Below are 18,332 nucleotides of genomic sequence, written 5' to 3'. Positions count from 1 at the left end.
TATTAATGAAAATAGAATTTTATTTCGTATACAAACATTGAAAATTGCACCACTTAATTTGCTTAGTTAGTTTATGCAATTTGCAATTTTTTCAAGATGATTTTTATAAAGGGGAAAGCAAATAAAATATCATTTTCAGTGGTAGTAGCCTTTGTAGATCTAAAATATATCAAAATTTCGCTAAATTCTGTCGAAGGATATATTCTAGCATTTTTTTTTTCAACATTTCCAGAAGCCATAAATGCATAAAGATCTATTCGTCACAATAAATTAGTTAACACTTTATCTACCGAAAGCCTATTAAACCCTCACGTGCTCCTCAAGAATAGTAAAAACGAGACTAGGATAATAATTCACCCCTGTTCGTTCTAGATTTTATCTAAATTAAAGTTGAAAAATTTTAATTATAACGTCGCATTTTAAAGAAATACGTCTGACAACATAGACATAACGGGTTCGATCATTTTACAGTATGTGACAATAGTAAATCTCGGTGAATTTTTACCATGAGGAATATGTATAAGGGGGGTTAATAGATTTTCAATAGTTGTGCTGTACCAAAAGAAAGCATAGAAATATGTTCTTTTACATTACAATCTTAACTGAAACTATTAGATGACGTTATTCAGGGTGATTTGAAAGTTCGCAATGAAAATTGCTGTTGCCATTGAAGGTGGATATTTGAATATGATGCAATAATCACCGATCGGTATAACGTGTTAATTATCGAAGCGTTAAGAAGCACGAAGAACGCGACCTGAGCGACCTTTTTGTTTGTTGCAACAACGTCCAGAACGGAAAAATTATCGTTTTAGTGTCAAGAGTGGCCAGATCTCCAACACCGAGAAGAGAACCCCGTGTCATGCAAGCTTTTTTTCAAAGTCTGGAACCGTTCCAACGTGTTTTTGTAAATTGGTTCTGGATAATATCAATCATTTTCCGTTCAATTTCGATGATTAAAAGTGGATTTTCGAATGACATCGAAGTTGAACGAACATTTTAATTTATTTGTCAATTGGTTCCGGATTATTAGTTTCCAATTATTTTCCGTTCAATATTTCGATGATTAAAAGTGGATTTCCGAATGACATCGAAGTTGAAGGAACATTTTTGGGAGCTTAAATGAAACGTATGACGTTTTTAGGGAGCTCTCAACGTACCCAATGATGGAATTGGTGGCCATGATGAAGTCTGTGGAGTTCATCATACTAGCTTTGAACAGCTTCGAGTTGGTTTGAATGTTAAGGAACTTATCAGGACTAACGCGAAGCCGGTACACATCGCTGGTGCTTCGGCCGAGTTGAAGCGTATCGTTCAAGTGTGCAGTTAGCTTACTGAGATCATGGGGGTGGCACAAGTCCTTTATTGTTGTGCCGATCAGGTCCTGCAACAAAGAAGTATTTTAGTCATTCGCAGTATTTAACACTTTATCTACCGGTAGCCTATTAATAGGCTTTTCAATAATCCTGATGCACCAAATGGAAGCTTAAAAATCTTCTTTTACACAATAATCCCGAAAGAAATTATTGGATTTTGTTATTGAGGGTGAGTTGTTGGTTTATGATTAAAATTGCTGTTGCTATTAAAGGATTCTTTTTAAAGAAACCTCACCCATGAACCGCTTTCAACAATTGTGGAATAATCACCGGTAGGTAATGTGTTAACCCCTTGCCCTACGATTTATTTAACGATTTCAGTGATTAGAACTTTTTTGTAGATATTTTCCAATAGTTGTATAAAAATGAAATGAAAATAGAATTTGATTTCGGTTTAAAGGAAATTATTAACATACATTTTTATATTAGAATCTGTTCAGCACTCTATTGATGAAAAATCAAAGTAACAAAAATCTGATTGCCCCCTAGAAACCGTGCAATATTTATTTGAAACATTCTTCTTTATAACAAATAACTTCCGAGTTATTTGAGATTATAACATTTAATTTTTAATTTCTACTTGTTGCAATCGATGCAGATTAATGATTAATTTACTACTGATAAAATCGTTTCTCTCGAATATCTTTTGAAAAGAGAAGAAGAAAAAGAAACTTCAAGTTTAAGTTTCCCTCAATTTAAGTCTTTAAATTTCCCTAAATTTAAATTTGAAGTTTCCTTCAATTTAAACTTGAAATTTCCTTCAATTTAAACTTGAAATTTTCCTCGATTCAAAACTTGAAATTCCTCCTAGAACAAACGGGTTTCAATGTTTAATCCATTCGGAAACTTTGCACAGACTCTTCTTCAAGTATTTCTCACAACTCTACGGGCTCACAACTAATGCAGACAATTTTTATTTTTAATTATAAATCGCTGAGGGTTAAGCGTTTAAAAGAGAGAAAAGGTACCCTTACCTTGTTTAGGTACTTGGCGTAAGGATCCGAAAGCCCACTGATATCGACCGTAATAATTTTCCCTGCCGTGTCAAGTTTGACAGTGAACTGCTCGATCAGTGAACCAATGGGTTTCTCGTTCGGTGGTATCCTACGAGCCACGCACATTACGCTGGGACCGATGTCCGAGGATTCACAGGATACGTCACCGCTCTCTAAGCGGTCGCTATTACTTGGCAAAAGAGCTGAACAGATTTGCATCGACTCGTATTTCGATACTCGTTGCTGCTTCTCTTCCATAGTCTCTTCTGTATCATCGGGAGGCTTCACCAAGAAGCGGCAAATGAACGTGCGGTTCCTCTGGGGCTGCGGCTCGCTCGTCCAGCCTGAAAAAAATAACAATATTAATACCTTTTTCAGAATGCTGTTCCTGAATCTTTAACATCTTCATGCTTCCGGACTTTTTAGAAAATTCATTTTACGACCAAAAATTCTGAAAAAATTCACAGATGTTTGTGCTATTAGTTAGAACGTTCATGCATTTTTTCAGAATTTTTTGTCGGGCAGATCAGAAGAAATAAAGCATAGTGTAACCCAGATAGCGAGGTAGGGGATCCCATAACAATTGTATGCTTCCGGATTTTTTTAGAAATTTATTCTGCAACCTAAAATTCTGAAAAAATTCACAGTTGTGTGTGCCACTAGATAGAATGTTCATGAATTTTTTCAGAATTATTTGTCGGTCAGAACAGAAGAAATAATCCTTTTTATCGAACGGTGTATATTCGATCCGAGTCGAAAGATTTAAAATTGCTTCGAGTCCAAAGGGTGAATGTAAAAGGGAAAGTTTGAAGAAATGGCGACCGAGTGGTTCAGAACAGCAATGTAAACGCGTAGCTACGAGTACAATATAATGAACAACTTTCGACAGGCTGTGAATAACAACGTGACGGATTGCGAAACATCTTGCACAAGTCTTTTCTGTAATGAAAGGAGCATAGTGATAATATGTATATACATATACATATTTATATAATGTGAGGTACAAACCTAATGACATAGGCAACAAGTTCGGCATGAAGGTGTTGTGGTCTCCATGGTGAATAATGTTATAAATATCCTTGCCGAGTACATCATCCCTCGTATAATTTATATATTGTGTTATATTCTCCGTTACGTGCTCCACGAGCCCCTCCGTATTTACAATAAATAGAAAGCCATCTAACGCCTAGAACAGAAGATACACATATAATCATGTTAAACAATTATTCAATTGTACAGATTAAGCTTTAAAAATCAAGCTTGTCCAACTTCAGCTCATCATGCTTATTGCAAATTTGGACGAACAGCAGGTTCACAATTTTTAGAAAACGTGTTTTCTCTCTTAGATAAAAAAAACTTTAAAACTTGAAAAAAAAACTTGAAAAAAAGTGGTTTCTTAGATCGTGTGGTTCCGCTAGTTTTTTGTGACCTCGCACACAATTGCGGGGATATTAATTAAAAGAAAATTTCAACGAAATATATATAAAGCATAAGACAGCAATAAAAAATTCACGTCAATAATACTTGTAATTATACATACTTATTTTCTTATTTTATTTATTTACTATTTCTTGATTTGACTTACTCTCTCATAATGCATAATTGGAGATAGAATACTATTAGATCACTATAGAAGACTATGTAATTCTGCAAGAACCGTACAACTGGAGAGTTTACCATTGAACAATTAATTTTCATCGATGCGTGAAACGTTAAATAAATATATAATCGCGCGCCTATTCTACCTGTTCGGTGCGTAATTTTACGCGTTCGAGCAACTTCACTCGGCCTAGTACAATTTCTATTTAAAGGAGAATCGATTATTTACAGCACATTTCTTACACTATGCGATCCATTCTTCTACTCCTCGGTGATGTTCGTTTATGCTATATGCGGAGGCAAATTATCCACTTCATAGCTTTATCAGATTTATCGCAATTGAGATTGACCGTCATTTGTCGCTGTTTTGGAATTTTAATCGGTTCCAAATTTTTATTTTACAATTATTGAATAGATATCTCAATACAAGACAAGATTATGTACGTGTATGGTTGATTTGGGAAAAAATGATGATACTTCATACCTCAAGTACAATAGAGCCAACTTGATCGTTGGACAGTATGTTACGATTCGATGAAGACACTTCCCCCTGTTGAACGGCATGACTGTTCGAGCCTTCCTGTTGCCTAATGTGCCGAATCTGTGGAAAAAGAACAACAATTAATTTTTATCAACATTTCCAGTCGATAATTAATCGTTATTCTAGCGTTGGGCTACACTAAACTCTTTTCAGATTATTTTAGAATTATTGGAATTAGAATTATATTAAAATTATTAGAGAATTTAATTTAGAATTTTATTAGAATTATATTAGAATTATATTAGAATTTAATTTAGAGAATTATTAGAATTTAATTTAGAGAATTATTAGAATTTAATTTAGAATTATAGTTATTATAATTATTAGAATTTAATTTGGAATTATAGTTATTATAATTATATTAAAATTATTAGAGAATTTAATTTAGAATTTTACTAGAATTATATTAGAATTATATTAGAATTTAATTTAGAGAATTATTAGAATTTAATTTAGAATTATAGTTATTATAATTATTAGAATTTAATTTGAAATTATAGTTATTATAATTATTAGAATTTAATTTAGAATTATAGTTATTATAATTATTAGAATTTAATTTGGAATTATAGTTATTATAATTATTAGAATTTAATTTAGAATTATAGTTATTATAATTATTAGAATTTAATTCAGAATTATTTGTGAAGAATTATAAGTGAAAACTTCTTTAGGCGCACCGTGTGCACAATTACCAGAAGTGAACGAGTCTGATCCGTCACGCTCCGAGCTGAAACGCTATTCAGGCGTGCAGGACCACAGTTATAAATTTTTCTACCACTGAAGTGGTTTTTCCTCGAATAACAATTATATGCTAAATAATAATTAGAATATATAGAGACTATGTAGAGGCTACGCAGTTTGCATTTGTTTGTTTATTAATTGCAGTTTTGACGACTGAGTGTTTTTTATATTCTCAATTGGGAACTGTGGACAGCACATTTAAAAATATTAATAATAAACTTAAATTAATTTAAGCGTAGATTATAGTGTTTAAAAAATCCTTCTGTCATTAATTGTTTATTGTTATCTGAATTGTGACCGTAACAAGATTTTATTTTGTCAAATGTGACTGAATTTAAAATTTGAATGTCGCTTTCGTCAATAACTATACGTGCCCATAATCACAAAAGTGGTCTAAAGTCACGTATCTCTCGTTTCGAGATACGTAAAAGATTACATTTGAATAAATTAAAACATATTTCTACATTACGTAACATTTTAATCTACAATTTCACTAATCTTGACTCATCATGAACGTGAAACTCCTGCGAATCTCGTTCAAAAATATTCTTTTCAAATTTCAACTCGACTCGGGAAGATATTTTTGAATATTTTTGATAATTGCAAAATTGGGTTAAGTCGCATATTTCTCACTTCGAGATATTGAAAGAGAATTCCACATTTGAATAAGTTAAAAAATATTTCTATATTTCAATCTACAGTTTCATTAACCCTGATTAATTATAAATGTGAAATTTCGTTCGAAACTGTACTTTTCAAAGTTTGAATCGACTTAGGCCATTTTAGATCCATTTATTTTTGAATATTTTTGTTAATTTTTTACAAAAGTGATCTATATCACATATTTCTCGTTTCGAGATACTGAAAGAATTCCATTTCAGTAAGTTAAAAAATATTTCTAGATTATGTAACATTTTAATCTACAATTTCATTAGTCTAATGAGAAATTTTCTGCGAATCTCATTCGAAAAGGTTCTTTTCAAAGTTCGAAACGACTTAGTATGTCAATTTGATGACCATTTACTTCTCAAATTTTCGGGGAAGATATTTTTCTAAGCGTGCCAACAAGCACCGCGTTCGACGCGGATGTGAAAGGGAAAAAGCGTAAACTGTTCGTCGCGTTGCCATTCAAAGCGGCAAGGTTAGCCGTTGTAAGTGGGCCACGGTGTGTCGTAAATTAGATCTCTGCGTTACCGACCAAGCTACAGAATCACGGAGCAAGGAAATTTTGTCCTTGAGCGGTTATTTTCCGGCGCCGATAGATGGCGCAGCTAATAGAAATCCTACACAAGCGTAAACGCGCGAGCCGCCGCGTCGTGGCCTCGAAAAGTCGGTGACTCGATGCGGCTGAGTCCGACAAACGGTTTGCGGCGTTGCCGCTTTAAATCCTGTACGTATATGTATGTGTATATACATGTATAGATATTCCTCTGCCGCCCTAGCGCGCGCGTCGCACGCGATAAATTCTTTCCCGGTCGCTTTCGGAACCGTCAATGTCTTCATAGAAACGTGTCTTCATAGAAACATGCCAAACTTCATTGTAAACATTTAAAATTGAAAACTCGTTAAATCGTTGCAGATAATCTTGAATTTCTCCGATTCTGATGGACAATGTTATGTAAAATTGAGATAAATATGTTTCATGGCTTCATAGAAACGTGTCATCATAGAGACATGGCTTCGTTCAATGCTCAAACTTCATTGTCAACGTTTAAAACCAACACAGACAATCGTAAATGTCTCTGATTTTAATTTACAACATGTATAAAATTGAAATAAATGTGTTTCAGTGCAGACAATCGTAAATTACTCGGATTCTGACGTACACTATGTATAAAATTGAAATAAACATGTTTCTGTGCAATTCCAATTCGAAAGACATTGCACGCCATGTCTTCATAGAAACACAAACTCCATTGTGAACGATAAAATCAACGCAGACAAAACCGTAAATTTCTCAGATTATGATGTGCAATATACAGGGTGCGGCCGAATAACATGTATACTAGCGGGCACGAGGTGGTTCCTTATGAAAAAATAGGAACAAAATATGCAATACAATTTTTTCATTTAAAGCTTAGCTTTCGAGAAAATCGAATTTGATAATCCTATTTTAGGTTACGGTTCGTCGAGCCGTAACAGCATACGTACGGATAGGATTTTCAAACTCGATTTTCTCGAAAACTAAGCTTTAAACGAAAAAATTTTATTCCATATTTTGTTCTTGTTTTTTCATATGGAACCACCTCGTGCCCGGTAGTACATGTTCTTCGGCCGCACTCTGTAAATAAAATTGAAATAAACATGTTTCATACCTTCATAGAAACATGTCTTCATAGAAACGTTTCTTAATTTTTTTCATAGACCACGCGATTAAATTACAAGAGATTTCTGCAGAAACTTCAGTACAAAGCTCGAAAAAATAAATACACAATTAGAAAACTGTTTGGAAAAATGTTTTCAGACGATTACCGTAAACTGATCGAATAACGTTGTATATTTTCGTACAAAGAAATCGGTATCGATAGTCACCGACAAACAATCGATAGTCGAACTATGCCGACTAACGATAGTTCTGCACTCGAAGAAAGCGAGAGGGAGAGGGAGAGAGAGAGAGAGAGAGAGAGAGAGAGAGAGAGAGAGAGAGAGAGAGAGAGAGAGAGAGAGAGAGAGAGAGAGAGAGAGAGAGAGAGAGAGAGAGAGAGAGAGAGAGAGAGAGAGCAAACATACCGCACAGACGACAAAGGGAATCACGAAAAAGAAGAAAAAGAAAAACTATTTCTCAAGAGTTTGTCACGTGACCTTGAATGACGTCACCGAGGCCAATAGGAAACCTTCCAAACGGCACGGCGGCGTTATAACCCGAGCTACCGGAGCAAGAGTTCGTGTGACGTCATCTGCGCAATAGGGCCGCGCGCACCCTGTGTGTCGAGCGACGTGACCGAGGTAGAATCAATTGTAATTTCGCGAGAAAATCTCTCCTGCCGAACGTGTACACGGCTGAAGGATCGTCCACATGTAATCAGGACGATTGTATTCATTTTGTCATTTTTGTCCGTCCTGAAAATTCTACAAAAATCCCTTCTAATTACATCGCGTAGTCTATGGAAACAATTAAGACACGTTTCTATGAAGACATAGCGAAACATGTTTATTTCAATTTTATACGTATATTGTACATCAGAATCTGATAGGAAGATTATCTGCGTTGATTTTATCAAGATTTCAATTTTGAACGTTCACAATGAAGCTTGAGTTTGAATGAGGACATATTTCTATGAAGATATGGTCCACATGGAATCAGGACGATGCATGCAACGCATGGATTCGATCAGTTTACGGTAATCATAGACATATAGAGATAGACTGCGCCGTCTTATGGGCGAGTTGAAGCCCACAATGGCGGCGCGTGGTACAAAGTGTGAGAGAGAGCATTAGCCGGGGTCCATAGCGCTCTCTTTCTAATTGATGTATTTATTGATGTTTTATTTTTGTTTTTTGCCGCCATTGTGGGCTTCAGCGCTTCTTACAGGCCGCGCAGTCTATCTCTATATGTCTATGACGGTAATCGTCCTAAAAACATTGTTTTCTAATTGTGTATTCATTTGTTCAATGTCCGTCCTGAAAATTCTACGAAAATCCCTTCTAATTAAATCGCGTAGTCTATGGAAACAATTAAGACACGTTTCTATGAAGACATGATGAAACATGTTTATTTCAATTTTATATAATATTGTAATCAGAATCTGAGAAATTTGGGATTGTCTGCGTTGATTCTATCGAATTTTGAATTTTAAACGCGTTTAGAATGAAGTTTGAGTTTGAATTCGAGGAGACAACGATATACCGACATGTACAGTAAAACCATTGACGCTCGTCGAACGACTTTCGACATTATTGGTTAGAAAATTCAAGTTTAACATCATCTTCGTTAATTTGATATGATTTCATAAGTGTATCACGATATAAACAATGTGGAGTTTTGAATTTTGAATATTAACAATTAATGATGTTTTCGTCGTGAACGTTTAAAATGAAGATTGAGGTTGAATTCGAGATGACAATGATATATCGATATGTATAGTGTATAGTGTATAGTAAAGCCATTGACGTTTATCGAATGATTTTCAATATGTACTTTTGGTTAGAAAATTGAAATTCAACATTGTCTTCTGTAATTTTATACGATTTGATATTTTCCCATAGTCATCGATGGATGAAATAATAAATGATTTATGAAACATACCTGCGAGCCATTCGTTTTCGGAACTGTCACGGTTAATGTGGAATAGTAGAGCGTCGTCACAGAATGTAAACAGAGACCAGTGGTGGTGGAGAACTATCGATGTACTATCGATAGTTGTCAATAGTTATCCAAATTATAAATAGTATAAAGAAATATTGGTAAAATCCGAGGAAACGAATGAAAGATCAAGCGTGAAACATGCTTTTTATCCTAGTCTAAGTAACAATTTGTTACATATATATATATATCGATCATCAAATATGGACGACGAAAACATCGATATATCGATTCAAATTCAAACTTCATTGTAAACGTTTCAAATTGAAATTTCATCGTGAATGTTTCAAATCGACATTTCATTGTAAATGTTTAAAATTCAAAACTCGAAATTGTTTTATATCGTAATTACACTTATCAAATCATATAAAATTGAAGAAGACACAGTTAAATTTTACATACACTTTTCCAGGTCGTTAACGATAATGTAAATAGCATCTGGAAATATCTTTAATGACGACTTTAATCTTAACTACCAATTTTTTCAACGAACACGAACTAAACATGTTTTTGTATGCAATGTGTTTGTACAAAAACATGTTTATTTCAATTCTGTGTATTATACATCAGAATCTAACAACTAGACAGCGGATTTCACGCAGTTACGACAGAAACGAGTAGGTGTATTTTCAAACGGTAAAAACAGAAGAATTTAAAAATACACTGTGTCACACGTTACTTTCGATCTATTAAACATATTAAGACAGACAATAAATTTCTACTTCACTCAAGTTTGTTGCAATTCAAGCAAACTGAAATTTAACATTGTCTTCGTTAATTCTTATAGAATTTTTGATAAATTTTGAATTTCAAACATTTATTATACAATGAATGTTTAAATTTGAAACATTTATTATACAATGAATGTTTAAATTTGAAACATTTATTATACAATGAATGTTTAAATTTGAAACATTTATTATACAATGAATGTTTGGATTTGAATCGATATATCGATGTTTCCGTCGTCCATATTTGAAGATCGATATAATGAATTTTATATTGTTGATTAGTCTAGGATGAAAAGCATTTTTCAAGCTTGATCTTTCATTAGTTTACTCGGACTTTAGCAATATTTATTTATACGTACTATGTATTTATAATTCCTCGATTCTACATGAACCGTGACTGTTCCGAAAACATATTTGTCGCAGTCTGGATGTAATAAATTTTCTAATAGAGTTTCTAATCTAATTATATATGTAAATCATGAACGATTACGACTGTTCGATTATTATCGATAGTGAACGGGTGAATTATACATAGATACTTTTCGATAGTGGGATCCATCGATAGTTTTCCAGCGCTACTTTCTTCTCGCAAGCGCGATGTGTCGGGCAGAAAGAAGAAGAAGAAGAAGAAGAAGAAGAAGAAGAAGAACGAGCAATATTTCGCGACCCTGATGCAAGGAATCGACATGTGCTCGTTCGTGAACCAAAAACCTACGGAGGAACACAGACGGGAAGTCTCCCCCCCCCCCCTTCCACAGCCGTCCTCCTTCTTTCTCTACGGTTCTACAGTATATGTACATACATACAGGTAAGGTAAACACGCCGCTTGCAATTCGAGATGACAGCTCTCGCCCATTATCGTTTCACGTATTCGAACATTTGTAATGTAAATATATACTCACGTTCCAGATTTTTGAAAAAATTGATCCGCCAACGAAAAATTCTGAAAAAATTCACAGACGTCTGTGTTATCAGGTAGAATGTTCATGAATTTTTTCGTAATCTTTTACTACGCAGGACAAAAGAAATAGACCATAATTCGTACGCAGTTTAACGCGGATAATGAGAGATTGGGGATCCTATCAAGATGTTATAACTTCCGGATTTTTTTAATAATCGATTTTGCAACCAAAAATTCTGAAATAATTCACTGTTATTTATGCCATTAAGTGGAATGTTCATGAATTATTTCATAATTTTATATTAAGCAGAACAGAAGAAATACAGCATAGTGTGACCCAGATTGTAGTGAGATTGGGGATCCTACCACACAATTACATGCTTCCAGATTTTTTTAAAAATTGATCCTCCAACCAAAAATTCTGAAATAATTCACTGTCACGTATGCCACTATATAGAATTTATATGAATTATTTCGTAATTTTCAGTTGAACGTAACAGAAGAAATAAGCATAATTCGTATACAATCTAGCCCAGGTAGTGAGGCTTGGGGATCCTATCACAATTGTATGCTTCCAGATTTTTTTAAAAATTGATGCTCCAACCAAAAATTCTGAAAAAATTCACTGTCACGTATGCCACTATATAGAATTTATATGAATTATTTCGTAATTTTCAGTTGAACGTAACAGAAGAAATAAGCATAATTCGTATACAATCTAGCCCAGGTAGTGAGGCTTGGGGATCCTATCACAATTGTATGCTTCCAGATTTTTTTAAAAATTGATGCTCCAACCAAAAATTCTGAAAAAATTCTCAGACGTCCGTGTAGTAAAGTAGAATGTTCATGAATTTTTTCGTAACTTTTTGTCGGCCAGAACAGAAGAAATAATAATCTAAATCTAGTTTGAACGATACCCTTGACATTCGATTGTGCGAACAAAATCTCGTTCAGTTTGTTACCATAACGTTGAATACATTTTCCCCGGTATCACGGGACTCGGCGATAGCAATCCGGTCTAACCTGCTTAATATTTCAGTCAAGTTTGAACTTTCGCTCGCTATTAGGCGCAGTTACGACATGTCTCGCGAGTCCTCAGACTTCTAGGTCCGAAATCTCGAAGCCAGTTCGCTGGTACCAGTCGTATTCGTGATGAGTCTCAAGGGCTCAGCCTTAGCGAGCGTTGCCTAACTTGCGTAGATCACGTTAAACCAGATATGCCGATGCTCGGAACTTCTATATAATTCAATTTGCGATTGTTGTGGACAAACTTCGAGAAAGTGGAATCAAATAAAATCTCGTTTTCAGTGGCAGTACCGTTCGAATTTTCTATTTTAGAATTTTTCGAGAATTCTCAGCAGCCATAAACGCATAAAGATCCGCAGTCTAATGAACATTGACTCCATTTTATTAAATAGTAGGAATTAGTAATTATTGACTGGCATCCTTAATGAATCACAAATAAAATATAAATTTAATGGATGCTGAATTAAAATAAGTTATAGACCGTGACTCTGTTTTATCTTGAACAACGCGTTTGTGAAATTGATGGAGCTCTGAGAACGTTTTGCAAAATTGATATCGAACAATGTCGTCATCGGCGTTATCTTGAATTGGAGAAAATAATGAAAGAAATTCGTACGATGTACGTATTACGTAAAGTCCGATTCCGTCGCGTTAATCTTCGAAAAGAAAAGAAAAGTGTCACGTGAAATCATTATCCGCTGGAGTGTCGGAAGATCAATGCGAAGTGGGACGCATGCGTTAAAATTTTATTGCACTTAAACGATACGCGAGTAAATACCTTATCGATCGAACGGTTCAAGAATAAAACTCGGTGTTCGCCGGCCACAAAAACCGTTCCCCAAGATAATTCGTCGTCGAATAAACTCGCGAATAAGCTGCATAGAGGAACCGAGGCTATAAAAATAAATACTTGGAGCTTGTTTTAACAAAACTCGATTAATCATGTCGAAAAACAGACAACTGCAAGTAGAAGAATTGTGGAGAAAGTGAATTTTTTTAAATTTTGAGGGTACATAATTGTCTCGTATTCTTCGAAACACACTGTAGACTTGTAGAGTATAAGCGACGTTCTTCGATCGGATCTCGAAGGACTCTCGCCGGGTTTATCGATCGGCCATTTGAAAGGCAGAAACGCAGAAATCTGTCTTCTTACCTGATCGACGGTTCTCTGAAGGATCTGGCATTTGTCAGTCTTGCCAGAGCTCATGTCCGTGGGGAAAATCAGCTCGGTAAGCTCATCGATAAACAGGTTCTCCTGAGTCCGCCGTCTCTTTTCGTTAAGGCACTTGTTACTGTAAACAATCAGAGCGGAATATTACCGGTTGACCATCCACACATTTTTCAAAACAATTCTTTGATTCATATCAATACCAGTATCTCCTAAACTATTCACCGCGTCGAAAAATACGTTAAACAAAGCCTGTAGATCTGGACGGGCTGCGTCTTTTCTGTCCTATCACTTTCTTTCGTAAGTCGAACGGTTTCCGAGAAAATTGCGAAAAACGACGGAACAAATGAATAAATGCTGACAAAATCGTTTTCCTCGAATATCTCCTAAACTATTAGCCGCGTCGAAAAATATGTGAGACGAAACCTGTAGATTTGGACGAGCTGCGTCTTTTCTGTCCTATCACTTTCTTTCGTAAGTCGAACGGTTTCCGAGAAAATTGCGAAAAACGACGGAACAAATGAATAAATGCTGACAAAATCGTTTTCCTCGAATATCTCCTAAACTATTAGCCGCGTCGAAAAATATGTGAGACGAAACCTGTAGATTTGGACGAGCTGCGTCTTCTCTGTCCTATCACATTTCTTCGTAAATCGAACGGTTTCCGAGAAAATTGAGAAAAACGTCGGACCAAATGAATCAAAGATTCAAATAATCATTTTAATGTTCGTAAAATAGTTTTTCTCGATTTTCTCGGAAACCGTTTGTTCTACGAGAAAACTTACACGACATAAAAGACGCAGCCTATCCAGATCCACAAGTTTCGTCTCACATACTTTCCGACGCGGCTAATAGTTTAGAAAATATTAAAGAAAAACGATCTTATCAGCATTCAATTAATTGTTTCAATATTTCATTCATTTGATCCGACGTTTTCCTCAATTTTGTCGGAAACCGTTCGTTTTACGAGAAAAAGTAATAGGAGGTAAAAGACGCAGCCCGTCCAGATCCACAAGTTTCGTCTAACAAACTTTTCGACTTGATGAATAGTTTCGAAGATACTCGAGGAATTATTTGGAACAACCCTGGAACTCGAATGTTACGAAGACGAATCGTGTTTTCTTCCGGACCGGAATCCAGAAGCTACACGATTCTAAGCTACTCGAAGCGTGTTTGAAGCACTCTGAACTCGGCCAGAAGGCTATGCGAAGGAGCAGCAACCGGTGAAGCAACTTTATCGCATGAAAATATGGTCAGCCTTAACGAAGTGAGAGTCACTGTTCGGCGACGTGACGTCAGGCAAGGTCAACCGAGCGTTTCAACGGGACTGGAGTTGATTCAGCATCTAACAATTTTCTTTCTATAAAGTTCACTAGCCGAAACAAATGTTCGTTGAACTAGAATTATCTGTATTGAATGATAATTCTAATTGCACATGATCTAAACTTCGGTTTTAAATACTTAGGACACAACAAACAAATTTCTAAGCGTAGAACAATTAGTAAATAGTTCTCATACAGATGAAATTAATCCAAAAAGCTTTGATTCCGCAATATGGATCTCAACCGCTATCAGTTACGAAATAGTTTCTGTTGATCGAGAACAATTATCGAGGAGGATCCAAAGTTTTCGACACTAATGGAGTTTTTCCAATTTTCTCGCGAACCGTTCGTTCTACGAAAAAAAGTGATACGACATAAAAGACGCAGCCCGTCCAGATCTACAGGTTTCGTCTAACAAATTTTCCGACGCGGACAATAGTTTATGAAATATTTGAGAAAAACTATTTTATGAGCCTTAAATCAATTATTTCAAAATTTAATTCATTTGTTCCGACGTTTTTCTCAATTTTGTCGAAAACCGTTTGTTCCATGAGAAAAAGTGATACGACACAAAAGACGCAGCCTGTCCGGATCTACAGATTTTGTTGAACACATGTTCTGACGCGATCAATAGTTTATAAAATATTCGAGAAGAACCATCTTATGAATTATTTGGATGTTTAATCCATTTGATTCGGCGTTTTTCTCAATTTTCTTGGAAACCGTTCGATTTACGAAGGAAAGTGATACGACCAATAATTCTGCGGTTTCAAAGGAGACTCGGGAATTGCAAGTTTCAAAGCACGGAATTTGTTCGTTCGAAAGTTGTACGCTATTTATTATTCTTTACTTACATTTGCGACTGTGGCTTGGCATCGGATTTCTTTCTCTTCTTGGTGATGCTGCCAGTGATCGCACTCATTTTGACCCGCAGCGGGTCCTGTAGATCACACGGGCTAGGCCTGCAACAATAAACAAATTAAACTTTAATGTTTAGCTGATATCAATTGTAAATTGATAATTAGACAGCGGATCTTCACGCAAAATGAAAACTTTCCACCTGAGATTTGCAAGAAACGGCAGTGAAATAGAAAACACGTTTTCTTTCACGATGTTTTTTTTACTGTTTTAAATTACACTCATTTAAATTTACTTAAATGCATCCTTTAAATTACTACTCATTTTTGTCATAAATGTATTATTTAAATTTCTGTTTATTTTTGTCATAAATGCATTATTTAAATTTCTGTTTATTTTTGTCATAAATGCATTATTTAAATTTCTGTTCATGTTTATCATAAATGCATAAAATTCGCTGACTATTAATAATGTAAACAATATTTTCAATAAGGTACATCAATTTTCAGCAATTAATTATTATATTCCGAAACGTAACTGTTACATGTGCCAGCTTTTGAAGTCTCAGAATGATAAAAAAATCGTAAACATCATCCTATATCGCTGATAACGAATTCAAATGCAGTTCTAGACATCGGGATAGTTTTTATAAAAAATGGGACCATTGAAATAATTTTACATATATAATTACATGCGATTTTATTATCGCCGAGTTTTTGAAAACGAGAGAAAAAATGGGAAACATATTTAATACATTTAATATATAATTAAATGATAAATGAGATAAATGAAATGTATCATTTAATTATTTAAATGAAATTATTTCAATGATAAATGAAATGAATTATATCTATAACACACACACATACTAAATGATTATATCGAAATGATTATGTAGAACGATACATATTAAATGATATTATTGTATATTAAATGAATGGATTATGGCTGTAATTAACGCTCGATAAATATTGCCAAAGTGGAACGTGGACTTTTTTTTACCTAAAATGTGCATTCGGTACACTGTGAATCGTGTCGTCGTCTCGTTAATAAAACAAACATAAACGATAACACGATGAACGTCATAAAAAGGACGTGGTTCAGTCTCGTTAAATATAAACGAGCCGAGCCGTATTGTACTTTTTAATCTAAGACAAATATTCGACGATGATTAAGACGATCTTGACCGCGTCTCGGAAATCTTTGGAAACATTGAGTCCTCTACAGGCCGTTCCAAAAATGTTTCTACTGTGATTCAGAAAGAGGCGATTTGAAAAATTTGATCACGATATATAATATCTACTTTTTTCCCATCAATATCCATATAATATCCACGGTATAGTATCCATTGTTTCCCATTAATATTCATAAAATATCCACGGTATAATATCCATTGTTTCCATTGATCGTCTCGCCGATTTTCAACCATTTGCAGTTCGAGCTATTTTAGTTGAAAAATAAAATATTTCTTCCTAGCTCGAATAATTCGATCCTATTGGGTTGGCAAGAGAAAGTAATTTCGGTATTTTAAGGTGAAATAGAGCCCAATTTTTTCATTCAAGTAACGAACTTTAATGAACAAGATATTTTCCCTTTTGCTCGATGATCTTTTGCTAAAAGGAACAAATAAGAAAATATTTTATTGATTAAAGTTTATATCGCTTGAACAAAGAAATTCGGTTTTATTTCACCTTAAAATACCGAAATGACTTTCTTATATTTTAATTTACTCATTTTACGGATATCAAATTGATGTACATAACACCTCGTACAATACTTAAATGTGCAGCAATTGATTAGATACCGATACGTTTAACAGTGTCAACAGAGTACTGTGAACAATGGTACAGCAATTTTTAATATCGCAGCGCTGAATGCGAGAAAAATGCTTGCGTCCGCTGAATCCAAAAACATGGAAAACCTACATTGAAATAGAAGATTCGGGGTCAGGTCAGTCGCGAGCGATCCTAAAAATCAGCTGACGCCCTCCCCCCACCTCCACCACCGTCCGGTATGCACGTGACGACGAAGACGTATCGGCGAGTATCTTTCACCGGTGCTCCATTTCTCCCTTTCACGCGTCCGTCGGGCGAAAAGCGAAAGCAAGGCGCAACAAGCTCTCGCTCTGCTTACTCAACAACGAGAGAAACGAAAAGCAAAAGCGAAAAAACTGCTCAAGAGACGTCGATCCTTCTGAAAAGCGAGCGAAGGATCTTGACCTTGATATCAATCATGGAAGAATGATCGTTTCCGGGAGGATCTGAAATGCACGTGTCGTCAAAATGAATCTACTATTTATTTAGAACGTCTCCATCTTCAAATATTGCCTTTCGGCCACGAAAAATCGTTGTTTCCAACACCAGAATAGGAGAACGCGCGATCGAAGGCACTTGACCTTGATACCGATCCGGGGAAAATGATCGTTTCCGTTCGACCAGCAACGCGAGCTTTCGTCGATCCTTCTTCGAGGATCCAAAATCCACATTGTCTCTGTTGGAATTTATCTCGTAAATAAAGAACAGAATGAATCTACTGCATCTTCATCTTGAAAAATCGCCATTCGGCCACAAAAACCGGGTTTCCAGAGCACAGCGCGACGGAGCAAGAAGCACAGCACGGAGAAGTGAAGGGAGAAATGGGTCACAGCGCAGCGCGCGTATTGGAAACGGCGCGGCGCACAGACGCGACAGAATCGAAGGAGACGAGGTATAGATGGTATCAGAAGAGCTAGATCGCGATCCTGGACGATGTTCTATCGCTGCAGCGAC

The 18,332-nt window shown here is 35.3% G+C and overlaps 1 protein-coding gene across 13 annotated transcripts in view; it reads right to left on the bottom strand.

Annotated features, from left to right (window-relative positions):
• LOC143217170 (uncharacterized) overlaps window positions 1-18,332 on the bottom strand; it is a 62,923-nt gene that overhangs the window by 16,704 nt on the left and 27,887 nt on the right. For 11 of the 13 annotated variants that reach the window (XM_076441053.1, XM_076441046.1, XM_076441055.1 and 8 more), the window contains 6 exons: window positions 15,561-15,668; window positions 13,370-13,508; window positions 4,455-4,571; window positions 3,380-3,557; window positions 2,351-2,715; window positions 1,161-1,384 (listed from right to left, as the gene is read on the bottom strand). In XM_076441053.1, the coding sequence (XP_076297168.1) occupies window positions 1,161-1,384; window positions 2,351-2,715; window positions 3,380-3,557; window positions 4,455-4,571; window positions 13,370-13,508; window positions 15,561-15,628 (1,091 nt within the window). In that variant the 5' untranslated portion in view covers window positions 15,629-15,668. Of the gene's footprint in view, window positions 1-1,160; window positions 1,385-2,350; window positions 2,716-3,379; window positions 3,558-4,454; window positions 4,572-11,191; window positions 11,233-13,369; window positions 13,509-15,560; window positions 15,669-17,489; window positions 18,319-18,332 lie in introns of those variants that run through there. The other 2 variants (XM_076441050.1, XM_076441057.1) reach the window with 2 other exon arrangements.

The sequence above is a fragment of the Lasioglossum baleicum genome, chromosome 16, assembly GCF_051020765.1.
Source record: "Lasioglossum baleicum chromosome 16, iyLasBale1, whole genome shotgun sequence".
Lineage (NCBI taxonomy): Eukaryota > Metazoa > Arthropoda > Insecta > Hymenoptera > Halictidae > Lasioglossum > Lasioglossum baleicum.
Note: the sequence above shows the minus strand (reverse complement) of the source record. Positions and strands in the feature narration are given on the sequence as shown.